Below are 27367 nucleotides of genomic sequence, written 5' to 3'. Positions count from 1 at the left end.
TATATTTTTATTATTGTAATTTCAATTTCTTTTCCCTTTAGTCTTTTCATCTCATTATTCCACCTCCCTAAGGGGAAAACATACGTTTCACTGTAGACAAGGCCCCCCCAAGAGAAAAGGATTTCGGCTCTGAGGTCTAATTAAACTCCTGTTTATTTAGCCTGCGATTTTAATTTTTCTACAAAGTATTTCAACAAATTCGTAGAACAGGCTATCCTGTTTAGTTCTTTATTCAAGGGTGCCTTTCTTAAAATGCCTGTCCAGATTTTACAAAGTCCTTAGACAATAGAATTGCATATTTAAGTTTTCCTGCTTCAGTGAAGTGAGAAAACAGGTTTAATAAAAAATAATGTAATAGGAACTTACAAATCACAGGTATTAAGATTTATTAATACCCAGTTATCTTTATTTCTGCTCAACAAATGTAATTTAAATTAGCTTGCGTCAATAAGTTTTGATTTACGCCGTAAAACCTTATCCAAAGTCACTTCCTTCAAGATGATAGTGTATTAAATTCAGGGATATTTCCAGAATACAATTAGCTTTGCACTAGTTGATAAATTTCAATACACATTCCTGTTAGTATCTTTATAAAGTCATAAACTAATATTTAGCTTACAAGAGGGATACAGTACCTCAGAAGCTGTATTTGCAGCATCAGGTTGTGGAGAGTGCAATAGATTTCATTAAAGCTTTTTTTTTTTTTTGGTACTGGTGGATGTTTGGTAATTTTGCCATAAGACAAAGTCGCCGTACTAGTTTCGCAACTGTATTGAGAGGCAGCTGAGCTGTATGTCATCAATGTAAGACTTGTCTTTCAGTGGGTAAATGAACCTAGAGCCCCATAATTGCTCTTTCAAATAAGATCTTTTCCAGAGCAGATTCACTAATAGTTAGCCTTGGTCATTTTGTACGCATTAGTTCCTGATAAGGAAGGTAATGAACTGAGGTCATCGTGAAAAGCAGGAATTTTTGTTATGTAATAAATAATAGAACAATGTATTACTGAATAATGTCTCTTATTTACCTTATCTCGGAATTTGAAGAACTGATGTGCCATCATACACTGATGATAAACCAAATGATAGGCTTTTATGAATGCCAGTACTCGACAAAGTATGGCTTTGGGTACACTATGTTAATGTTTATCAGCAATAAATTTCACAAGGAACTTCAATAAAAATAAATTTGTTCAACAAAATGCACTTTATCTTAATACTGTACAATATTTAAATTGGTTACTTGCGGGCAAAATTACTCTCCATGTGTGCCGATCCCCTCTGCATCGAACTCACTCTTGATTTTACCCGATCTTCGATCGAGCCACGCGAGGCAGCTGCAAGAAGATTACTCCTGCAAATACAGGATAAACAGTACATTAATACCATAACATTCACTGAAAAAAAATAAACCCATCAATCATAATTGGCATTTAAATTTATGAAGGTTGTAATTGGCATTCAAATTTATTATAATTGACTAACCAGAAATTAATCATAACCAAGGAAAGAAATATGGCAAATACTATTAAATTTTGACGTACTTAATAGCATGCTAAGTTACAACTACATTCTATTCCACTATTACCTGGTTGTTAAAAGAACATTAAATTATTATTACTACTACTAGCTATGCTACAAACCTAGTTGGAAAAGCATGATGCTATAAATGCAAGGGCTCCAACAGGGAAAAAATAGCCCAGTGAGGAAAGGAAATAACCGAAAGTAATGAAAAAAATAAGATATTTTAAGAATAACATCATTAAAACATCAACTATAAGTTAAACAGGGTGACAATTATCTTTTTGAATACAATTGCTGCAAGTTTAAACTTGAAGTTTCCCCAACAAAGTTGATTTGCAAAGCATTATACCCTGCATCTGACCACTCACCTTCTAAATTTACCTACATCCTTTTCCATAGCCTCTTCTTTCCTCTTCTCTTCAGCATATCTCTGAACGTTCTCCTTTCGATCTTCATCCCTTTTCCGCGCTGCTTCCATCATTTCTTGCCGTTTCTTCTCCATATCTTTTTCTGACAACTTCTGCTGACCTTTCCCCTGGTTGCCTCTACTCGAGTCTCCTCCGTATTTCCTGTCTCGGCTACGACTTCTGCTCCTAGAGTGATCTCGAGGATGTCTGTATTTTCCACCAAATTGATTTTGATTTCTTCCCCTTTCATTTTTTCTGTAATTATCATGATTTCTTGGTCTGTCTTCATATCTCTCTCTGCTCCTTTCCCCACCTCTGTTATCACCCATAAATGTGTCTCTCCCTCTGTTGTCATACCTCCTCCTCTCAAAATCTCTATTGCTATATCTCTGGTCTTGGTTAGGATTTCTATTATCTTGCTTTTCACTGGTATCCCTCCATCTTCTGTGATCATCTCTCCGATCTTCAACCAAGTTTTTCTTTTCTTTTGATTCAAGCTTTTTCTAAAAAGACAAAAAATACATAAATGAGTACACAAGTTTGATCTGAATTTTGTTTTTCTGCAATGCAGATATTTATGGCATTTCCTGGTGAAAAGATGGAATACTGTACAGTAATATGCAGCAAAATTATTTTTAATAATTTGAATAAGGCACAAAGCTCAATTCAACTGCCAAAACAATATATACAGTATATATTAAAAAAAAAAAATAAACATTCACAGAACATTATAATTCACAAGTCTAAACACTAAATTTGTTTACTGAAATTTATCCTTTGTCATAGCGTCGAATAGAAAACGCTATTAAAATGGCAAGGCCAACTTGACCTTCAAATGAAATTTTTTTTTTTTTGTGTCGCCATCACCCACCCTCCATATCACCACACCCAACCACCTGTCATGTACTGAGAGGCGAATGAAAAAGAGATCCCAAGCCGAAATAAACAAAAAATATTATGAATTACGTACTGTAGTCCTAACCACTAGCCTCATGTATTGCACACCTTGAGCAAAACGGAGAGGGAGGGAGGGAAGTATCTCTTTTTGAAGTAAAGTATAGAAATAATAAATTTAACTACAGTAGTTTATGAATCTAACCTTAATACAGAAAAGGCTGAATATCATATTTTCCAGAGAAGGGAAGGTGATAAACAATAAGAACAAACAAATACTATTCAAAACCAGTAAATTAAATGGTCGTCTGTTCGAACAGTGCATAAAGTCTCGTATATAAGAACTTTGAAAGACGTGAACCTTTAAATTAGAAATTATTCAATCTAAAAAAAAAAATATTGTTCAAACTGTACATTGTCTCATAAGAACTTTGAAAAATGTAAACCTGTAAATAATTATAAAATATTCAAATAAGTACAAAAAAAAGAAAATGACAATTTTTTTCAAAAAGGACTTCAATATGCACCAATAGCTGTGAAAATTCTTGATACATATAAAAAGTTAACTAGCTTTGGGGCTGGACAATTATGAGGTTAAAAACAATCAACTTAGGAATGTATTTCATTCCTATTAATAATAATAATAATAATAATAATTGCTAAGCTACAATCCTAGTTGAAAAGCAGGATGCTATATGGCCAGGGACTCCAACAGGGAAAATAGCCCAGTGAGGAAAGGAAACAAGGAAAAATAAAATAGTTCAAGAACAGTAACATTAAAATAAATATCTCCTATATAAAATATAAAAACTAACAAAACAAGAGGAAGAGAAATAATATAGAATAGTGCCTGAGTGTACCCTCAAGCAAGAGAACTAACCCAAGACAGTTGAAGACCATGATACAGAGGCTATGACACTACTCAAGACTAGAGGACAATGGCTTTATTTTGGAGTCTCCTTCTCCTAGAAGAGCTGCTTTCCATAGCTATAGTCTCTCTTCTACCCTTATGAAGAGGAAAGTGGCCACTGAACAACTACAGTGCAGTAACCCATTGGGTGAAGAAGAATTGTTTGGTAATCACAGTGTTGTCAGGTGTAAGAGGACAGTAGAATATGTAAAGAATAGGCCAGACCATTCAATGTGTGTATAGGCAAAGGGAAAATGAACCGTAACTAGAGAGAAAGATCCAATGTAGTACTGCCTATCCAGTCGAAGGGCCCCATAACTCTAGCGGTAATATTTCAACGGGTGGCTGGTGCCGGGTACTGTACCCAAATAGCTAGAAGATGAAGCCAACTGAAAACTGGAATTATCCCCATAAATACTGTACTTGAAGGAGGGTGTAATCACAACTAAAGGCAAGGGAATTGGAAATATGCATCGTTCAAATTCATTTGAGACCATGCAATCCCTTTTCCTGATAGCTAACAGGACTTTGGTTAAAGATTCATTAAAAATCGGGGACACTATTGTATCTTATTTCTCTTCCTCTTATTTTGTTAAATTTTTTTACAGTTTATATATGAAATATTTATTTTAATGTTGTTACTGTCCTTAAAATATCTTATTCTAATTGTTAATTACTTCTCTTATTTACTTTCCTCACTGGGCTATTTTCCTTGTTGGAGACCCTGGGCTTATAGCATCCTGCTTTTCCAACTAGGGTAGTAGCTTAGCAAGTAATAATAATGATAATATACTGTAGACTGAATTCATGTTATTACCTTTTACTTTGCTCTATTAAAGGTTCTAACAATCCCTACTATCACTGCGGAACTACTGTAGTCACTGTAAGAAACGTCTTTTTAAATGTAATTGTGAATTCAATATTAAATTAGATTGTGATCCTGTTTATTTATCTGAATCCCTCTTCAACAACTCCCAATCACCATAATTCTTTGTGTCTGGTTTGGAATTGCTATTATCTTAGGGAATTTCATTTGGATCATGAGACTGTTCTTGAGTATGCATTTTTTCATCAAGGCCAACTGGGTCTTTTAACTCTTTTTAAAGTTCCAACAACTGTAAGTGTGTAAACCCTGCAAATGGTTAGTACCCGAAGAGGTAGAGTACTGGCTCCCACATTTACCCCTTGTAAAGGAATCTGGTCTTTAAGAGGGTCACTGATAACAGATCCTGTTTTTGAGCGACTAACAGGGTAGTGCATATTTAAGGAATTTAATTTGCTCCCCTTTCCTTTTAATGAGTTGGATATGAAATAAAGTTGAGGATTCTTAATGGCTTCTGCTGCCATGTCCATATAAGATGAACTTTAAGTGGACAAAGGAATCGGCAGACTCAAAATCCAAATGGTTTACCTTCGTGCAATATAAAATTGCCAACCTCCACATCCTTATAAATGGAACCCAGAGAAAAGACCTGAGGAAATGTGTTAGTTGGTCTGACCTGACCTCAAGACTTATTACCAATATAACAAAATTATGAGTCTTGGACGTACAGGCTAAGGGTGAAATTTTCAACTTCCCCTATTCTAACATCCTTTCCTCTGGCTGAGCGTATACCAGTTGGTAAAAGTACAGGTACAGGAAATGTGTCTTATCCAGTCTGAAACAATGTAGGTATTGGAACTCCTTGTGACTGGAAATTATATTACTCTACTGTACATTGTCAACAACATAGACCATAACTTTGCCTTGAGAAAAAGGGACCGCTGGAAGAGAGGCATCACAGGAAACATTTGTTTTTACTGTAAAAGGATAAGTTTAAAAAATGTCTGCCAAAATTGTTGACTACGCAGATACAATATGAATAACAACCACAGAATATTTTAATCAATAATTAATCAAACCTAAAACTAATCCCATTTGACAGAAAAGATTACCTACTCTATTATAAAGACGTAAATTAGCTTTACCGTTGACTATGTCATCGGCAACTCCCGCAATAGATGCTTCACAAACACTCAGAGATGACACCATAAAACACTTAGACCAAATTCACTAGACTTGACTCAAACTACTTAGCTTGCGTCTAACATCCTTTTCTTTTAAACAAGCCTTAGATAATTTGAGGTAATCATTCATCTTATTATGATCAAGGTCTATGCATGTCAGGTAATGAATGGTTGAATAACAATCAGTTTGCGGCAAATGACACACAAGTTATGATCAACTTATTGCTCCAGCATTTAAGAAAATATCTTGGCAAAGGGAAGACATGCCTGACTAATGCCAAGCAAGTATACACTAGAACCAACATAAAATCAAAGAAAAAAAAAAGAAGAAAGTGTACCCAAATCGTGAGTAAACAAGAACATCTAGCTGTGCACAAAATCTTAATTTTTTTCTTTTCTGCTGGGGACCAACTGCTTTTACTCGCCTCTCACTACATGGCTGGTGGGGGGAATGGCAGAGAAAGAAAATTTTTTCTTTTTCTATTCAGAAGTCATCAACTTAGCACTGGCAATTAATAGCCCTTTTTATTTGAAGACAAGACTCATGGAAATGCACTATTTTATTTACGCTTTCAAATACTCTTATGTGATATTCTTCTTTTAAACAGTAAAGGGAAATTTGGTCATTCAATTGATCTCAAATTCTCCTTTTAAGCATCCAAAGGCAATTGCCATTTTTTGGCAGTACAACAACACCCAAATAATCTTGCAACCTAGATTAAATAACCAAGGGACTGTTAAATCAAGATTAAGTAAAAGCTGTAGTTTACAGATAAAAAAAATAAGGCATGAATATTGTCAGTAGTTGAAACAAGAAATCATCCTTAATTATCAAAGTCCTGACTAATAACAAATATGGAAAACTGGTGCACTAATGACCACTTAATAAGATTCTAAAAAAAGACACTTGAAAATATTTAAGAAAACTGGACTGCCTCACTAGGATGAACTTTTAAAATTATCTTGGATGAATAGGAGCAAGCTCTATTCAAACTTGCCTCTACTCTTATTCACTCTCACCTTTTTCTTTCTCTTATCGCTGTCTTCAGAAGAAGTACTCGAACCAGAAGAAGAGTCGTCTGAAGAATCACTACTACTAGATTTAGATTTCCTCTTTGACTTCTTTTTTTTACAATCGTCTGAACTTGATGTGTCGCTGCTGTCAGCCGGCCTTTTCTTTGCTTTCTTTTCTGATGTCTTTTTCTTTCTTCTACTCCTGTCATCATCTGAATCAGAGGAATCGCTGCTACTTGCAGATCTTTTCTTTGCTTTCTTTACTGATGTCTTTTTCTTTCTTCTACTTCTGTCATCTTCCGAATCAGAAGAGTCACTGCTACTAACAGATCTTTTCTTTACTTTCTTTTCTGATGTCTTTTTCTTTCTTCTACTCCTGTCATCTTCTGAATCAGAGGAATTGCTGCTACTTACAGATCTCTTCTTTGCTTTCTTTTCTGACGTCTTTTTCTTTCTTCTACTTCTATCATCTTCTGAATCAGAGGAGTCACTGCTACTAACAGATCTTTTTCTTCCTTTCTTTTTGGATTTACTTCTGTCACCAGAATCAGATGAATCACTTCTACGAATCGACTTTTTCTTTGCTTTGACCTTCTTTTTGTTTTTCTTCTTTTTAGACTTTTTGGACTTGATACTAGATATCTGCGAATGAAACATATGAAGGTCATTCACTTTTCCTTTAAAATATGTTCATAAATAATGACATGGCATCTATGAAAATTTACATATGACAAATAAAAATGACAAATTCGGAGATAATTTGTATTTTCCTAACCATACAAACCTTAGCTATCTACATTGGGTTTACTTTTGGCGTAGCTGAAATTGACGAGCCAATAGATTTTAACGAGGGTTAACTACCCCCGCGCTAGTTAGCAGGGGTAGCTTGCTACCCCCCCCCACACACACTGGTGATTAGCTTCACTTCACTTAGAGGTAGGACTTGACTTGGGGGACAGGGCTGGCGGGCAAATATGTGTAAATAGTTAAGGTTTGTATGGTTAGGAAAAATACAAATTATCTCCAAATTTGTCATTTGTTCCGTAACCGAAATACGAACCACGCTATTTACATTGGGTGACTTACCCCTTAGGAAGGATGGAAAGTCCCCAGCCTTACTGGCTTTGACTTTACCCAGAGACTCCGACTCCGAGTGAGTATCACTCGAGAGAGGAAATCCCTGCACCTCACAAGTTCCTTGCTCCGCAAAGAACGAGTGGCCTACGTAAGTTGTGTGTGGAGGGAAGAGCGTGACTCATCCTAGGAAGTTGACCTTGAGTCCTTTAGATAGGAATCTAGGCTAGGACGTTCCCAATACCACCTCGTCAGGGTATGGGGGACGCGACAGTATTAAACTTAATACTAGGAACACAAGGGAGCATGGTTTACCTGCAGAGGTTGAGGTCAGCTATGCGTAGACCAGGATGCTGCTTTCCCCAAGAGAGGGGAGGATGAAGAAAGAAGTAAGGGCCAGACATACTCTTTCATTCACGCAGACTAAAACTGGGTAACAACGCCCTCAACCTACTGCTACTTGTCCATCAAGGAGCCTGAGGTTAGACCAGCTGTTGTGCAGCCACCACAGAGCCGATAGAAAATGTATCGAGGCTCCTGTGGGTCACGTCCTGCAGGTAGTGGGCTGTGAAGGTTGTTTGACGCTTCCAGACCCCAACTTGAAGCACCTGCGTCACAGAGAAGTTTCTCTTGAAGGCCAGGGACGTAGCGATGCCCCTGACGTCGTGTGCCCTAGGGCGACGTGACGGAGGAGGGTCCGGATTCAAGGCGTGGTGGATGACCCTTCGAATCCAAGCCGAGATGGTATTCTTGGTGACCCTCCTCTTCGCCCTGTCTGTGCTAACAAACAGTGCTTGCACGCGAGGACAAACTGCAGCTGTTCTCTTCAAGTAACACCTCAGACTCCTCACTGGGCATAATAGCAGATGGTCTGGGTCGCTTGTTACAGAACGGAGACTCGTGACCCTGAAAGAGTCGAACCGTGGGTCCGGCACTCCAGGGTTCTGAGTCTAAGCAACAAACTCAGGGACGAACCTGAACGTTACCTCCCCCCATCTCCTTGAATGGGCGACGTTGTACGAGAGACCATGAAGTTTACTAACTCGTTTGGCAGAGGCCAAAGCGAGCAGGAAAGCCGTCTTCCAAGACAGGTGGCGATCAGAGGCCTGGCGTAATGGTTCGAAGGGAGGTCTCTTAAGAGCCCTGAGAACCCGAACCACGTTCCATGGAGGAGGTCTCACTTCCGACTGAGGGCAGGTAAGCTCATAGCTACGTATGAGTAGAGAGAGTTCCAGCGAGGAAGACATGTCCACTCCTTTCAGCCTAAAAGCCAAGCTCAAGGCTGAGCGATAGCCTTTCACCGCTGAGACCGAAAGGCGCATTTCCTCCCGCAAATAAACGAGAAACTCCGCTATTGCTGGAATAGTGGCATCGAGTGGAGAGATACCCCTCCCAAGACACCAAACACAGAAGACTCTCCACTTCGCCTGGTAGACTCCCTCAGAGGACTTTCGCAGGTGCCGAGACATTCTCTCCGCAACCTGTTGCGAAAAGCCTCTCTCCGTGAGGAGACGCTGGACAGTCTCCAGGCGTGAAGCCGAAGCGAGGCTACGGCTTTGTGGAAGATGTTGCAATGTGGCTGTCTGAGTAGTTCGTGCCGTGGGGGAAGCTCTCTCGGGAGCTCCGGGAACCATTCCGCGTGATGCCATAGCGGAGCTATAAGAGTCATCGACAGGTTGACCGATAAGTCTGGTCCTGTTGAGCACCCTTCTCATCAGACAGAACGGTGGAAAGGCGTACACGTCGATGTTGTCCCACCGTTGTTGGAAAGCATCTTGTCAGAGAGCCTTGGGGTCCGGGACTGGGGAGCAGTACAGGGGCAGTTTGAAATTCGAAGCTGTCGCGAACAGATCCACCGTCGGGGAACCCCACAAAGTCAGGACTTTGTTGGCTATCTGAGGATCCAAAGACCACTCGGTACTCACTATCTGCGAAGGCCTGCTCAGACTGTCGGCGAGCACATTCCTCTTGCCAGGAATGAAGCGAGCTGATAGTGTTATCGAGTGGACTTCGGTCCACCTCAGAATCTCTACTGCAATATGGGATAGCTGATACGAAAAAGTACCTCCCTGCTTGTTGATATAAGCCACAACCGTGGTGTTGTCGCTCATAACCACCACGGAGTGACCCGCCAGGGTCCGTTGGAACTGTTGAAGAGCCAGGAATACGGCCTTCATTTTTAGCAGGTTGGTGTGCAAGTACTTTTCTGATTCTGACCAAAGGCCTGAGGTCCTCTGGTTCAGAATGTGAGGCCCCACCCTTCTTTTGACGTGTCCGAAAACAGTCTCAATTCCGGGGGGAGGACGAGAAGATCCACTCCCTTTCGCAGGTTCTCGTCGACCAGCCACCACCGCAGGCCCGCCTGTTCAGAGAGTCCTAATGGGACCAGAAAGTCTGGGGAATCGGATCCTTGATTCCACCGGGACTTGAGCCGCCACTGCAGGGATCTCATCCTGAGACGGCCGTTTGGAACCAGACGAGCCAGGGATGCTAGGTGACCTAAGAGACGCAACCACGATTGGGCCGGAAGCTCTTCCCGCCTGAGGAAGGGTTCCACCACCCTCCTCAGCCTTGCTATCCTGTCGTCTGATGGAAAGGCTTTGTGGAGATTGGTGTTTAACATCATGCCTAGATAAACCATTCGTTGGGACGGCTGCAGAGAGGACTTCGAGATTTACCAAGATCCCCAGATCTTGGCAAAGTCCCAGGAGCCTGTCTCGGTGTCGAAGAAGGGTCGACTCCGAGTCTGCCAGGATCAGCCAGTCGTCCAGATATCGGGAGGAGATTGATGCCGTTCCTGTGCGCCCAAGACGAAATCAGGGTAAACACTCTGGTGAACACCTGAGGTTCTGTGGAGAGACTGAAGCATAGCACCTTGAACTGGTAGGTCTTGCTGTCTAGGCTGAATCTCAAGTACTTCCTGGAAGACGGATGGATTGGGATCTGGAAGTACGCGTCCTTCAGATCCAGTGTGCACATGAAGTCTTGTGGTCTCACCGCAAGTCTGACTGTGTCCGCTGTCTCCATGCTGAACGGAGTTTGCTTGACAAACTTGTTCAAAGCTGAGAGGTCGATGACAGGTCTCCAGTCTCCAGCCTCCAGACACCTTCTTTACAAGAAAGAGTCGACTGAAGAAGCCTGGGGAGCCGTCGACGACCTCCTGGAGAGCATCCTTCTTGAGCATGGTCTCGACTTCTGCCCGATGGGCTAGCCCCTTTGCCGATCCCATGGCATAGGAGCTCAATGACACTGGATTCGCTGTCAGGGGAGGTTGAGATGTCGTGAATGGGACGCGATAACCTTGGCCGATCACGGAGACCGTCCAAGAATCGGCCCCATGTTGCTGCCACCTGTGCACGCAACTTTGAAGGGACTGCCACTCCTAGCGTTTGCGGCCGCTTCCTCTAGGAGTCTTCCCTCCCCTGGAGGACTTACCGCCCCTCTTGTCCTTGGCAGGAAAGGGCTGGGGCTTAGACACCACTTTCTTAGCTGCCGGCGCCTGCTTTGGTGTCTTGCGAGGCTGCTGCTGGTGTTGCTGCGGAGCTGGAGGCTTGTAGGGCCGAGATGCAAGGGCCCTTTGGAGGAGGGAGTCCGGGCTAGACTTCCTCCACCTCTCAGCTGTTCGTTCCATATCTTGGGGCTCAAACAAATTTCCCCCAAGGATGGAGGAGTGCCTAAGCCTGCAGACATCCACAGCGGGGACCTTCGGGTGGATCTTCTCAGTCACCGCATCACGACGCTTCCGCACCGAGTTGGCCCACAGGTTGGTAACCTGATGTGCCAGGAACTCGATGGAGCGAGTGCCCGAGAGGAGGAAGGTCTCCAGGGCCTTCCTATTGCTCTCCTTAGACAGATCCTCGGAGCGCAATAGGATGCCCAGAGAACCTAGCCAGACATCCAGCCACGAAGTGGCCTGCGTGGCACACTTCGCGACCTTCTCGTGGCTCAGGATCTCCAACGCCGAGAACGTCACCTGCCGGGCGGAGAGCTTCTCAAGAGGAACTCCCCTAGTAAGCTCTTCCACCGAATGGTGGAGGGGAAGAGCGAAGCTAGACTCCCCCATGACCTCAAAATACTTCCTCTGCTGGAGACGAGGAGGTGGGAGGAGTTTGTTCCCGGCAGCGGAACGACTGGAGGCGGCGAGTACTGCGAGCTGAGCGTTGGCCCTTTCTCTGGCACTCTTCACCCCTTGGGACCAGGGCAGAGTCGCGCTGGCCTTTGGGGGCTTCTGAGTTCCACAGACCTGGTCCAGGACCGTGTCCTTGCCTTCACAAGGGGCGATCACTGGGTCCATGAACCCGTTGAGCTGTCTCATCAGGCCCAAGACCTGCCAGAAGGAATGCTCAGACTCCTACTGCTATCCTTCCTGCGGACTGGCAGCTAAGTCTCCTGTCCCCGGAAGCTCTTCCTGGGGAGACATGTGGACGTTCTCCCGGGGTCTGGCTGGTTCCTGACGAATTCGTGAAGAAGACTTCGGAATCGTCTTGGAGTCCTTGGGTTCCCTCCTGGGCGGGATACAAGACTCCAGCAAAGAGGTCTGGTAGGCACCTTCCACGCGAGACGATTCTCCTCCATGAGGAGGCGACTCCCCCCTTGGTGCCGAGGGGAGACCGCCGCCTCGCTGGACTCTCCTGAGGACGGAAAGGCCTCGTCTACGGGAGAAGGAGAAAACGACTGCGAAGGGGACGGAGCCTTCCTGTCCAACCTCTTGGGAACCAACTTCTCCCTGGGAGAAGTCACCACGAAGTCCACTCCTCTCCTCTTCAGCGGGGGCGAGGCCGTCTTTGGCTGGTGTCCTAGATCGGCGAGTGCCGGCTTCATAGCCTTCACTAACGCCCGCATCAGAAGACCAAACCAAGACTGCCGAGATACGGACACAGAGTCCGTAATTCCCGCTGGAGGGAAGGGGATCGGGCGACCCTTCGGAGTGGACACCACTGGACCTGCCTGCAAAAAAGAAGGGGAAGAAAGTTGCCTTGACCTCTCCGATGATCCTTCCTTGTCCTGTGAAAGAGACCTGCGCTTAGGCGGAGGCGATCACGACTGCGACCTGGCGACACGCGTCCCTGCTGCTGCCGCGAGCTGCGGAACCCGACGCGAACGGGGGTCGCGCTGATGCTCGCGCGGGGGCGTTACCAAAGAGTCGCGCACGAGGGGCTGTTGGAGCGCGGGCGCGTAATCGCGCGGAAGCGATCGCGCGCGGGCGAGCTGGCGAGTGAGAGCGCTCAGGAGGCCGCTGAGGGCCAGGAGAAAGGTACAGCACAGGGGACCGAGCAGGGGAACGATGGTGTCCTGGGGACCTGTGACACGTGGGCGTGCGATGGCGAGTCGGCGATCGATGGCGCGTTGGCGAACGCTGGCGCACAGGCGAGCGATGGCGCGTTGGTGCGTAGAACGCGCAGGCGAACGACCGCGCGTGGGCGAGCTGATCGCAGGAGATCCATGTCTCTCCAGATCCACTGGGCGCTGACGCGTAGGAGAGCGCTTGCGCGCAGGCGATGGATCACGAGGGTGGTCTGGAGATCGCCGGTGCTCAGGGGAGCGCTGACGCGCTAGAGACCGTTGACGCGCAGGAGATCGCTGACGAGCAGGAGAACGTTGACGCGTCGGAGATCGCTGGCGCGCTGGAGATCGCTGGCGAACAGGAAGACGACGCGTAGAAAACTGCGCAGGAACTATCGGCGCGATGCGCAAAGGAGAACGTTCACGAACAGGCTCAGGAAGAGGAGACGCGTGGGCGTGCAGGAACTCTGGGTGTACGCGCAGGAGACCGTGCGCGTTGCTGCGCAGGAGAAAGATGACAAGCAGGATCGCGAGGAGGAGTTGAGTGCTTGCCCGTGTCCCGAACCGGAGTTCTAGGGCGCGTGGGCGCATGTCAGGAACTGTAAGCGCAGCTGCGCGCTGACGAGCAGGAGATCTTGTGCGCTTAGGAGACTGTTGGCGCGCAGCTGCGTGCTGACGAGCAGGAGATCTTGTGCGCTTAGGAGACTGTTGGCGCGCTGGCCGCGCAACAGGAACAGGAGGATGTTCGTTGTCCACAGGAGAGCGCTGGCGAGCAGTGGGGCGTTGACCATCAGGAGAGCGCTGGCGAACAGGAGAGCGCTGGCGATCAGGAGAGCGCTGACGAGCAGGGGAGCGCTGGTGCGCTACTACGCGTGAACGCACAGGAGGGCGCGCAGGGGAACCCTGACGCGCAAGGGAAGCACCCACACCGTGGGCGACATCCCTTTGCCCCGAAGGGACCGGTGCCTGTCGGCTGACGAGATCAGAAGACTGCTGGCCATCTGCACAGGAAGTGGAAGGGCTGGTAGGCGTGGGAGAACGTGAACGATCCCCGGAGAGGTCTAAAGACGCGGCTGCTACAGTCTGCTCCCGGCGAGGAGAGTCCCCATCGGAGGATGGAGGAGGTGAAGACTCGAAGAGGCGCCTCTTGACACCCTTATAGGGAGACGGGAGGCCCCTGCGGTGAAGAGGATGACGAGCCTTACGGCGAAGGCGGCCACGAGGGAGGTCGTCGGGATCATCAGTCCTCCGAAGAGGAGTCTCAGTCAGAGCGCTCCCCCGAGGGGGAGACTTAGCCGCAGGAGAGACCGTGGGACCCCCTTCCCCCTTCGAAGGATGTTCGGAAGGGGGAGGAGAGCCTTCAGCAACGTCATCAACATCAGGAGCCGCAGAGGTTTGACCAGACCCGTCGGAAGCCTCTGCCACCACGACGTCGACGATAGACAGAGGATCTACCTCTGCTATCACCGGCGACTGCTTGACAGCGGCCCCCAACTGAATAAGTTCAAACAGGGCTTCCTTGGAGGGCAGGCCCTTAAGCCCCAAGGAAGTCCAAAGCTGAAAAAGATCATCATTAGACACAGAATCAACATTATCAAAATCCTCCCCCGGAGGAGGAAGGGGAGCCGCCCCGCTATGGGAGGCGACTCCCTCTCCCGCACACCGAGGTCGGGAAACCGAACTAGGGCCTGCGCTCCCACTCGGCGGCCTCTCACTAGAAGCCGGACGAGGGGGAGCTACGGAGGAGGTTTGGGCAGCGGAAGAGGAGTCCCGAGAGCCTTCCTCCTTCAAGGCAACCCCAGAAGGAGAACGGTCTCTCTTGGACTTCTTACGCCGGCGGGCAAACCTCTCCCACTGGGAGGTAGACCACTCCCTACACTCACTACATGTATTTTCCCTATCACACCGTCGGCCTCGACACTGCGGGCAAAGGGTGCGAGGATCGGTATCCACCGCCGACATGAAGGTACCGCAAGGGCGGCCGGCGATCCCAGGGCACTTGCGCATGATGAATACCAAAGGGCGAGGCCAACTTCAAACACAAAGCTGAGGAAAAGCAAAGAAAAGATTAAGGCTGTCAATAACGAGGACGATAGACAGACACGTCTGCACATCGTCCGAGCCAAAAGTGAAGTGAAGCTAGTCACCGGTTATGTGTGTGCGTGTGTGTCTATTGGCTCGTCAATTTCAGCTACGCCAAAAGTAAACCCAATGTAAACAGCGTGGTTTGTATTTCGGTTACGGAACAATGCAAAATTAAGGATTTGAAAATGGCATTTAAGTATTCACTGGCTCATGGAGATGTACCACTGATTTCAGCTCTTACTAAAGTGTTACAATATTTTTCTGCACCATCCAGCCAACAAAGCACAGGGTTACAGATGTATAAAAATGTTTGATCAGGTTTTTTTTACTAAGAAAGAGAGTTAATGACAGCAATTATTCCCTAAAACACTACTTTTATCTTAAGTATCAACATGTTTTCTCTATATGCCAACTATAAAGCTTTATTAATGATAGCTTAAGGAACTGAAGTTACTGTTAAATATATTTACAGTATTCATGTTTGTATCTTGAATTACCTTTTTATTAAGTTTCAACTTTAGATGTGCCATGAATATTTAAATATCCTGATCCCCCAAAAATAATTTCATACCATTCCAGGTAAAACTAACCAATTGTTGCAACTGTTTCATCTTGACCGGATTAGCAGTAATTTCTCTCTTTGTTTCTTCTTCTCTCTGACGTATCAACAACAAAGGGTCTTCCAGTAGCTTACGGCGCATATCAACTTGCAGGTTGTCATTTCCTCTCCGGACAACGGACTCGGGGTTGATTTCTGAAGTGAAGAACATATATACCGATATAGTACAGTATTCTAGTAAATGATTCAACAACTTTAGTGCAATCCCGGAATTCAAGAGGAGGCTTTTGATTTTAAACTATTGTTTAAAGGTCTTGACAATGATTTTTAATGGATTTACTTGAAACAATATTTAACAAATTTTTCAATGCTTCTAATAAAAATGTTAGCAAATATGATCTCCCTTGGCAAGGACTTCAATTACTCATATGATGAAACCATAATTTAAAAAGCCTCAAAGGTTCATAAAGAACCCAATGAGTACACACCAAAGAGAAAGCAGCTGTAACTGTGAGATTGAGCTATAAATAACTTGCCTATGTATTTTTGATAGGATGTCACAATAAAATAAACAGCCCTACTTGTAATCTTTACTCTAGTTAAAGGGCTTGACTATATTGAAATGCAATGTTAGGCTCCATATTCAAAGGAAAGAAAAGTTTTTTTAATAAAATTATTCCAATACATACCTGTAGTTCACCTAACTTCCTAAGTAAAGCCTTCTTTCTGATGTCTATAAATACTGTACAAGTTAAAATAATTTCCACTCTCCCTCACTCCAATTACATTCTCAACCATGCATCACTAAAAATTGCAAAATTACCCTCCTCTTCCAACGCTATTTTCTCAATAATAGTTAGTGTGCCATACAGTTCGGCAGTAAATATGGAAGTTATTAGAGGCACCACGCCTCTACAATTAAAAGCACTACTATATACTCCAAATCCAATGCCAGCATCAGATTTGGAGCCATCAGTATATATAAAAGTTGATTCCCTATGTTCTACAACATGTTCCATAAAAGAGACCTGGCTTTCAGGCCAATCATATTCTTTTTAACAGCAAATAAAATATTTATAAAAAGATATCTCTGGTAATTTCCATGGAGGGGTTAATGATATCTTAAATGGAATCATCTTACTTCTAACAATATCAAGACTGTGTACCAATTGTTTCACCCATAAACCATAAGGTTGAGGAGATTTTGGGTGCAACTCGAAGTATGTTGAGTGCCTTACAAAATTTGCAGGCTGATAGGCTACAGAATTAGGAAGCCTTTGCAACCTAAACAAATCTGATACCTTGTATAACATTGAAATAGTTTTTCAGTTTGCCCCCTAGATGTATGGGACAAAACTTATAAAAGATAATTTATCCAGAAAACAACTGCATATCCTTTGTCTTTCTACTATAATATCCCTCAAACACAACAATCCGTCAACACACTGATTCAATCTAAAAGAAGAAGCAAAATATTAAAACAGACAAATTATGAGGCAGCAAAGAAGACCGGCTGTACTGCTCTTCAGCCAAAATCAAAGCGAGTGGTCAGTTGCCTGTCTGGTGGGTGGAGCTTACCCTTCATCTGCCAGCAACTCTACCTACTCATTAACAGTTTTAAGACGTTTTCAGCTTTGCAGAAACCATGTTCCTATCAAACGATGATTTGTATTTGTGTAGGAACAAATATCCATAATTTCAATTTTGTTTTTGCATTGTTCTTGCAACATGCCTGGACACTGGGGCCATGCAACGCCAAAGCGCAACTAGGGAAAAATCCAGCAGATGCACTAGGACAAAGTTAAGAGAGGTTGGCCGGCAAAATGGAAGAAAAAAAAAAAAAAAGAGAGAGAGAGAGCTGAAACAGCAGTAAATCAAAAAGTTAAAAAGTGGAGCTAGGGGTCAAAGGGATGTTGGGAAAACTCTTAATAAAGCTACAAAGTGAATTAATACAATTACCCTCATTCTGATGAATACTTACCATGTTCAATGGTATACACAGCCTTATTTTGCTGTTCGGCAGTGCCAGACTCTTCCGCCTTCTCTTCAATTTCAGATTTGACCATCTGCTCGAAGGCCGAATCAATTTTACGACCAAGCAAGTACTCTTCTCGACTGACATGACCCCCAGGGCCCTGCAATAATGCAAAATATACCATAAATACAAAAGAGAAGTCCATATAAAGTTGTACGTGGTACACAAAGTCAGTAAGCAATTACTGTAATACAAGGGCAACAAATATCACAAACTTTTTGTATTTCTCGTAACTTTACAAACCTGAGACCTTTAATGGGAGTAAGACTTTAGTGACGCTGAAACTCTGATTAAGATTTATAACGAGGTTTTGGTAGTTGCTGGTAGGTGGCTAGGAAGTCCTAACTCCTTGTCAGCACGGTGAGTAGCCACCTTAACTTTTACCTAGGACTTGCTGAGTGGTTGAGGTGGGAAGTGTGACTTAAAAACTTGGGTATGTATGGTTGGGAAAAAATATAAATTACTTTAAAAATATGCGATTTGAAAGAACACGATTACAAACCAATGTCCTACAATAAGATACTTATCCTTAGGAGGGTATACTCCCAAATGTCCTTTTGTTACCCAAATCTTGTCTTCAAGAACTGCTCCCCAGACAGGTTTTTATCGAGAGCTGGGATAGATCAGATATGCCTGACTGCATATGCACAAATCTAGGATGGCGCTTTTGTGTCCTCACCTGCTGGGAAAGGACGTCTGACTGTCTTACAAAGTCAGAAAGAAACAGTGTTTAAGTTTCTTTCTCTTACTCCTTCCATTAAAAGGAATGAGAAAAAGAAGGTCAAGTCATGTCATCCTAGTTCCCGCTAGTCACTACTTGAAGGGAACAGATGAAGGAAGGACTTGAAGTTGTGAAATACTGGGTCCTAGCACCTGAGCACGAACTCCTCAACCGAGGTAATACAGATCCTCTATTCTTTAGAATGACTTGTGACACAGGCAAAGTTATGCCATTACCCAATCGCTTTGTCAGGACTAGGCTTGCGGAAAACAGTCTCAAAGGTCAAAGCCTTTTTCTGCCGTTCGGCCTTCAGGTTTGAGCAAGAATTACTTGATAGGCCTGTGAACTCTCGAAACATTTTCTGTGGCTTGAGCTCTCTAGGAGGTCCTTATATTCTTGTTGATTCTCACAAAGAAACTAGATCTAAGACCTAGTTGAAACTTGGTCGATGGCTGACCGGTATCCTTCATTGCAAAGATTGAGGAGCTTTCCAGATGAAGGAAAAACCAGCTGATCCAGATAGCATTTGACTGTAAGGCTGCTTGTGAGCGATCGAGGTCAAAGAGTAACAGGAAGATGTGCAGAAAGGAGGAAGTGTCTAGAATCCCTAAGGATGTTGGAAGGATCCTGAAACATTGTCAACGGACTGGAACTAAAGAGCAGTGGTGAAATCCTCAGAAAAGAAAGATGCCTTTTTGCGATGCAATGATGTTTGAATTATAATTTATTCATACACCAAGTAACTGTCAACTGTAGCATTTTTGCTCGAACAGCCCTCCTGCCTGGAAGACCTTGCAAATAGTAGCTCTATGAGGTTGACTTCCAATGGGTCCACCTAATTATCAAAGGTATCATCAAAGGTCTGTGGAACAAGCCTTAATAAGTATTATAACAATCTTACTAACAAAGTAGCCTTATTGTATGCTTTACCAGTAAGGTGAAAAGCATGTGCCTATCTTTCATGAATCATTTCCCTGAATTGGAAAGATTAAAAAGAGGGGTTTCCATCCCTTCCCAGATTTGTGTGTGGACAGCAGATTTCCTAGAGGAGAGGAGTTCCCACACTGGAGATTGTCAAGCCATTACTAGGATAGATCGTTCCATATTTCTGCTACAATAAACCAGATTGAAAGGAGAATGATGGTTGCTGACTAGTAACCCTTCAGGAACTAGTATAGTGGTTGCTGGGGAGCCTTTCGCAAGGAACTAGCCTCTCTGACAGCAAAGAAGTCTTTGCCAACACACCAATCAGGGCACAAACCTTCGTAATCACAGATTGAGTTTCTGATCATTTAGTTCCCGACCGCGTGGTTCTTGATCACACAGTTCTCGATCGTATGGTTTCCAATCTTGCGATTTCCAATTGCGACAACTGCTTGATCCCATGGGAAGTTATGATTATGGAGAACAAGCATGACAAACCCTGTCTTGAGGGGAGAGAATGCAATCGGAATGTTCTTGTGAAGACGAAACACGAATGGAAGATCACAAGGAAACATCGGCACCTGTGAAGGAAAGATCTTGTAGTCCGTAAAAGATATGAGAACAATCATAGATACCTCTTTCACTGATATTGAGGACTAGAAAAGCTAGAACAAAGCAGCAGTAAGAAGCTATGTAATCTGGAGATGGCCAAATAATACATAGAATACTTCTCCAGTAGTGACTGGTCACAACGGGACTGCACAAGTGGTGACAGGACACATACAAATCAGTTCCCAGTGGTGATAAGGAAGGCCTGAATTGTGATCATGTGCACTGTAATTGTGCCCATGGTAATCATGTTGTTGGATCGGTAACACTGGACGAGACTGTCTGTTAATGTCAATACAGTATGCTCCCACTGCTAGCTAATCGCACATTCCACCCAGCTCCTCCTCCTGGGTTGTAATCTCTGGAATCCATCGAATAGCGAAGGGAACAAGGACAATTCCTATCATCATGCAGAAGGGTGCATGTGGTCAGTTTTGTATGAGACCAAGTAGTGATAACAGGTGTGAGAATGCCTGTCCCACATGCAAAAATCAAAAATTTTAAGTAATTTTTATTTTTCCTAACATACTTACCGAGAACTACTTTCTATAGAAGTCACTGGTGATCTCCTCTCTATCGACCAGAGTTTTGCGTATGTTACCCCCCCACTCCGCGCTCTAAGTAGCCTTACCCCCGGCATCAAGGAATGAATTGAATTGAATATGGGATTTAGGCATTAAGCCAAGCACTGGGGCATCAAAGGCCATTCAGCGCTATACAACGAAAATCATTCAATCATATCTGTACACTCACACCATTTAGTATCATTTTAACCTTTAATACAAAACGTAACACTTTCATACAATAAAATCTAGATGTGAAATAAATAGGGATTAAAAGGGTAAAATAAATAAATTAATAAAATCAATTATAGCTCGTAATATAACCCAATACTTTGTGTAAATTTTCTCAAGTTCAGGGTATTACAGTTTTCCCCCAGTATATCTCTTAACGGTTTGTCCTGGAGTAAATGTGTCCTCCTCTGGAGATTAAAAACAGGACAATCGACTAAAATATGTTTAACATCCATTGTCACTTGACAGGTATTACAAAGAGGGGCCTGTCTCCCTTCCCCACTCTTCATTAAATAATTGTGCGTTGCATGTGTATGGCCAATACGCAGCCTAGTTAAAATAATGGTATCCCTTCTACTTGTAGAATTACAAGATGACCATTTCATCAAGGAATGAGCCCCGAGGGTAGGATCAAGGTAGGTCGCTGCTTGGCTGGGTCACCTTCATCATTAAGTTCTATTGAATTAGCACAATGCTAGCAAGGGAAGAGAGGCACTCGGGGAAGGAAGGGAGGGCCATTACCCGAAAGTAGTTCTCGGTAAGTATGTTAGGAAAAATAAAAATTACTTAAAATTTTTGATTTGTTCCAACACGAATACTTACTTCGAACTACTTTCTATAGGAGACTTACACTTTAGGAGGCGGGAGTGCTATTCTGACCCCCTGACCCGGCCGTGCAGCCCAAGAGGCCTATGGATAACGGGACCTACTAGAGAGCGGAAGCGAGGGTAACTACACAAAAATTCACGTTAGTGTCTAAGTACTCACCTTTTGAAAAACTTCTTTTGACGTTCCTTCCAGAAGCATAGCCGTGAAGAATGTGTTATTTTCTGGGAACAGTCGGTATTCCCCGAAGAGGCAAGTAAGCAACTGGGTAGGAGGTAAGAAATCGCACTTGTGCCTACCGGTCGCTAGTCTTGAACGCGCCTGGGGTTTTTACCGTTACACCGCTTGGAGGGCGGAGATGACTGTTCCAATGGAGAACCCGTCCAAGGATTTTCTTGAGTAGTCCTTGAGGTAGTGGGCAGTAAAGGTTGACTGGTTCGACCAAGTACCTGCTCGCAGGATCTGCCCCACTGCCATGTTTTTCTCAAAGGCTAAGGAGGTGCTCAGGCCCCTGATGTCATGAGGCCGGGGAGTGCCCGGCACTGCCATGCCAACTTCCTTGTAGGTTCTGGCGATAACTTGTCTCAACCAGAAGGAGATGGTGTTTTTGGAAACGTTTCTTATTAATACCTGTGGAAACGAAGAGGCTCTTGATGCCTGGTCGGAGATGCGCTGTCCTTTCCAGGTATTTCCTAATTGTTCGCACTGGGCACAATTTCAAGTCTTCTGCATTGCCTGTCTTAGGGATGGCAGGAATTGAGAAACCCTCAAACTTCGGGTCCCAGACTGCTGGGTTCTGAGTTTTGGCCACAAAAGAAGGCACGAACTTGAAGGATACTTCTTTCCACCCCTTTGAATGAGAAACGTCGTATGACAGACCATGGATCTCTCCCACTCTCTTAGCGGATGTCAAGGCCAGCAAGAAGACGGCCTTGAGGGTGAGATCTTTGTCTACGATATCCTTCAAGGGTTCAAAGGGGGGACGACACAGCATCTTCAGGACCTTGGCTAAGTCCCACTGGGGCACCCTACTCGCCTGAGGGGGGCAAGATTGCTCGAAGCTCTTGACAAGCATTGCTATGTGTCTCGAGGGCCCCAAGGTCGATGCCCTTCAGGAGGAATACTTGGCCTAAGGCGGCTCGAACCCCTTTTATGGCTGGAATTGACATTCCTACCTTGTCCCTAAGAAACACCAGAAAATCTGCTATGTCTGGGACAGAGGCCTTAAGAGGTCTAATGTGCCTCTCAGAGCACCACTTCGTGAAGGAGGCCCATTTTGCCTGGTATACTGCGGCTGACGACTTTCTCAGGTATAGAGACATTCTCTTAGCCGTGGAGGGAGAATATCCTTCCTTCTTCAGGAGCCGCTCAATAGTCTCCAGGCGTGAAGACGAAGGGAGAGTGGGTTGTCGTGGAGCTTGAGAAAGTGAGGCTGGTGCAGAAGGTCTGACCTGGCGGGCAGAGGCCACGGCGGTTGACTCGCTAGGTCTTTTAGGTCTGCGAACCACTCTCTCTCCGGCCACCAGGGCGCTACCAAAGTCATCTTTAGGTTTTGGGCGGTCCTTACTCTGTTGAGAACCTGTCTTATCAACGTGAAAGGGGGAAAAGCGTACACATCCAGATTGTCCCACTTGTGCTGAAAGGCGTCTTCTAAGGCTGCTTTCGGGTCTGGTATAGGGGAGCAATAGACTGGGAGTTGGGCGTTGAGTTTTGTTGCAAAGAGGTCCATCACCGGGGAATCCCAGCGTTGAATGATGAGCCTGGCTACTTCTGGGAGAAGGGACCATTCTGTCCCTACTATCTGGCCCATTCTGCTGAGGCCGTCGGCCAGAACGTTTTTCTTCCCGGGAATGAACCTTGCTAACAACACCACGTGATTTTCTTCTGCCCAATTTAGAATCTCTATGGTGAGATCGCACAACTCTTTCGATTTCAAGTCTCCCTGCTTCTTTGTGTATGCTACTACCGTGGCGTTGTCGCACATCAACGCCACGGTGTTTCCCTTTAGCAGACTTGCAAAGTGTAAGCACGCCTTCTGGACTGCTTTCAACTCCAGGATATTGATGTGGAGTTGCTTTTCCCCTTCCAACCAGGTACCTCGTGCAGTTTCGTCGAGGAGATGGGCTCCCCATCCTTGGTTGGAGGCGTCTGTGAACAGAAGTAATTTTGGAGGGCCGGTCCCGAAGGGCATCCCCTTGAGAGAGTTCGACTGGCAGTGCCACCATTCCAGGGAGGGTCTCGTGTCTGGAAGGACTGGAATTAGCACTTGTTGTGAGTCCGTCTGGCACCAGAGGTTCTTGAGATTCCATTGGATGGATCTGAGCCTTACCCTCCCTTGGGGAACTAGTTTCTCCAATGAGACCAGGTGGCCTATCAGCCTCTGCCAGTCTTTCGCTCTCCTGGGGTGTTCTGACAGGAACGGCTGAATGATGCGCTTGAGGTTCCTTATCCTGTCCTCCGAAGGGAAAACTTTTCCCTGAATGGTGTCCAATGTCATCCCCAAGTAGTTCACTCTAGTGGACGGGGATAGATTTGACTTCTTCGGGTTGATTACAATCCCCAGATCTCTGCAAAACTGGAGGAGACTTCTCCCTTGTTCCTCCAAGAGGGCCTTTGAGGCGGAAAGGAGCAACCAGTCGTCCAGGTACCTGATAAGGCGGATGCCTCGTTCGTGAGCCCACACTGAGACAGTCGTGAAGACTCTCGTGAACACCTGGGGCGCTGTTGACAGACCGAAGCAAAGAGTCCTGAATTGCAGGATCTGGGAACCCCATTTCACCCGGAGGAACTTCCGACTCGAGGGGTGGATCGGAATTTGGAAGTATGCGTCCTTGAGGTCGACGGTCATCATAAAATCTTTCTCCCTCAAGGACAGCAGGACTGACTTTGGAGTGTCCATCTTGAAGTCCGTCTTCTGACGAACTTGTTGAGAGCTGACAGATCTATAACCGGTCTCCAACCCCCCGTCGCTTTCTCCACCAGGAACAGGCGACTGTAGAAACCTGGCCCTGGGAGAAGAACTTCTTCCATGGCGCCCTTCTCTAACATGGAGGATACCTCCTCTTGAAGGGCGGTCCTCTTTAACGGATCCTTGGGAGCTAGCCATTCTGTCCGGTTGGCCGGAATAAGAGGGGGTGGTTCCGTCAGGAACGGGAGTCTGTAGCCCTCCTTTAGGACGGACACTGTCCAAGGCTCTGCCCCTTGAGCCTTCCATGCTTGCCAATGTTGTCTGAGGCATCCCCCAACTTCTTCTAGAGGGGCGGCCTGATCTGCCTCTCCTAGAGGCGGAGTAACCCGACCCGAAGGAGCTTGAGGGCGCTGCAGCTCCCCTGCGGGAGGGTTGCGGCGTTGAGGACCAGGAGGAAGAGGGGGCCTTTCTCCTCGTAGTGCTGGAAGAGGCTTGGGGCGTCGCGGCGCTATCCGAGACGGACCTCTTGTAGGGCGGTCTCCTAGAAGTCGTCGGTCTGGTGACGTTGGCCTCCTTCTTTTTCGAGACCTTTTCCATTATGGTTTCTAGCTCCTTCAGAGGAAACAGAGACTCTCCCCACAGGGGCAGGCTGCGAATGGCTCGCGCCTCCCTGTCTGGTACCTTCCGAGACACCTTCGTTAGCACAGTGTCTCGCTTACGGAGAACCCAGTTGGCTGTTAGGGCGAGAGACTGATAGGTCGGAAACTTGAGGGTTTTACCCCCGGAGATAATGAGGTCCCTCAGTAGGCCTTGCTGATCAGGGTCCTCGGGGTCGAAGGAGGCTTGAACACCCACCAACGTGAAAGCCCACCAGTCCAGCCAAGAGGAGACGTTGACTAAGTCTTGCGACATTTCCTCCATCATGGAGGCCTCTGCTGGCGAGAAACAGACTGGGGCCAAAGAGGCTCTATCGTCTGAGACGCCTTGACTCAGAATGTCTACTGCCGACTCCACTTTACAAGGACCTGGGCGACGTCCTGCAGGCACATAGACTTTCCCTTGGGTTTTGAGGCCCTGGAGCAATTTCAAGGCACTCTGGGTCTTGGGGGCCTCGGCATTGCTGGCCACTACTTTGTCAATGTACTCTTGCCCTAGAACTAGATCTCGGGCTAGAGGGAGTGCTAGGGATGTCTTAGGTTGGGAGGGAGTTTGCATGATTCTCAGCAGGCTTGACCTCCAGGAATCTCCATCCGTAGCTGCAGGTTCTGCTATTTCGTGGTGCCTTCTGATAAGGCTAACCACTCTCCTATAGGCGGAGTCCTCCGTCGGGGAGCCCTCCCCTCCGTCAGCCGAGGTCTCGGCCTGGGGCGGGGGAGCCGGTTTACCGGGCACGCCGACTGGACGCCTAGCCCTTGGGGCCAGGGGCGCCGTCCTGCCGAGGTACTGGACCTCATCTGCGGGTAAGTCCGCACCAGGGGCTTGGGATAATGCAGGCACCGCTGGTTCAGCGGGGACTCTCGTACGCCCTAAGGCTCTGGGTGCTGAGGGCGCGGTTCCCGTGGGCTGACCCGACAGCGGGAACCGTTCCTTCCGACCCGAAGGCCGCACCAGCTGGGCTGGTTCGGCCAGGCTGCCTGACAAGAAGTGCGTTTCCCCCCGCTGGGCGGGGTGAACCGGAGGCCTCGAGGACTTATGCTTTCTCGAGAGGTCTTTCCTGCGAGCCAGGTCGCGAGGGTCAAGGCTGTGCTTGGAGGACGGCAGCCTTGGGGACCGCTCACTGGACCGGCGGTCTGGGGAACGAAGCACCTTCGATTCCCGCGAAGATACGTAGATCCAGGCGCCACCGGGAGATACACTTCTCCTATACTTACGGCTCGGGGAGCGGGAGCGCTTCCTGCTATACCTCGAGTGCGACCTCGAGCGGGAACGCTCGCTCCTGGACCGCTCCCTCCGACGGCGGTGTTTCACCCTGATCTCTTCCACTGATGAGGAATAGACGTCCGATGAGCCCGACGACACTGTGTTCACCGCGTGTCGGCTGGTAGCGGGGACTGCGGGGGACTTCTTCGGCCGTTGAATGCCAGAGGTCGAGGGCTGGAGGAAGTCATCGGGGACTTCCGTGGGGAGGGTTGGGAACGACTCAAACCGTTCCATGCCCGGGAGCCAGGGATCCAGGGTCACATCCATCCTCAGGGGTGACCTACCCGGCGTCTTCGGGAGCCTCCAACCGAAGGCATCGTTACCCGAAGGTCGTACTTTCCTCTGGTTGTCTCCCCCTAACGACGAACCAGAAGCACAGGCCCACGAGGGCGGCGGTGATACCGAGACCGCGTTACTACCCCACAAGGGGTCATCGGAGGATACGTGCCCCCCGAGCATAAGGGCCAACTCTCCGGACGCACTACTGGGTCCTTCACTAGCCCTAGAGGGGCCCGCCATTGGCACTGCACTTACACTGGGCTCCTGGGAAAGGACGCCTTGTTCATCCACCACACTAGACTTACCTCGTCTCCTACTCTGTGTAGGGGATGGCGAAACCGAGGCCCCGTCGGACCGCTCACTGGGTGATGGTATCGGCGAGGAAACACTAATTTTCCTGGGCGAACGTTTCGCTGATTTCCTCTTTTTGGTACCGTAGCGTACCCACTGTATATCGCTCCAGTCTACACACTCGGGGCACGTGTCTGCTGACGAGCAAACCTTTCCCCTACAGGAGGAACAAAGGGAGTGAGGATCCACTTCTGGCTTGGAGAGGAACGCTCCACACGATTTCCCGGCTCTAGGCCCAGGACAACGGCGAATTTGCTCCATAATGCACACAACGCACGACACAAGCACTAAGGGAATCAATGAAAACACTGGGTAAGCACACGGTTGAAAGGTGAACACACAGGAACACTTGGGAAAAGCACACTGGAAAACGCAAGTTGCCACGCTGGGAACACGTGGGACACTAGAACGCACACAAAGGATCGACAGAGAAACGAGATCGAGGTGTGAACGCCTCGCGACCA

At 46.5% G+C, this 27367-nt stretch overlaps 1 protein-coding gene across 1 annotated transcript in view; it reads right to left on the bottom strand.

The window, feature by feature from the left end:
* Positions 1-1187: 1187 nt before the first annotated feature.
* The window catches only part of LOC137658792 (pre-mRNA-splicing factor CWC25 homolog), a 585361-nt gene continuing 559181 nt past the window's right edge, over positions 1188-27367 (bottom strand). The window contains exons 3-7 of the mRNA XM_068393831.1: positions 17738-17891; positions 15788-15951; positions 6762-7397; positions 1892-2433; positions 1188-1353 (exon numbers count right to left, since the gene is read on the bottom strand). Coding sequence (XP_068249932.1) covers positions 1239-1353; positions 1892-2433; positions 6762-7397; positions 15788-15951; positions 17738-17891 — 1611 coding nt within the window. The 3' untranslated portion in view covers positions 1188-1238. The remainder of the gene's footprint in view (positions 1354-1891; positions 2434-6761; positions 7398-15787; positions 15952-17737; positions 17892-27367) is intronic.

This window comes from Palaemon carinicauda, chromosome 19, assembly GCF_036898095.1.
Source record: "Palaemon carinicauda isolate YSFRI2023 chromosome 19, ASM3689809v2, whole genome shotgun sequence".
NCBI lineage: Eukaryota > Metazoa > Arthropoda > Malacostraca > Decapoda > Palaemonidae > Palaemon > Palaemon carinicauda.
This window is presented reverse-complemented; position numbering and strand designations above follow the sequence as displayed.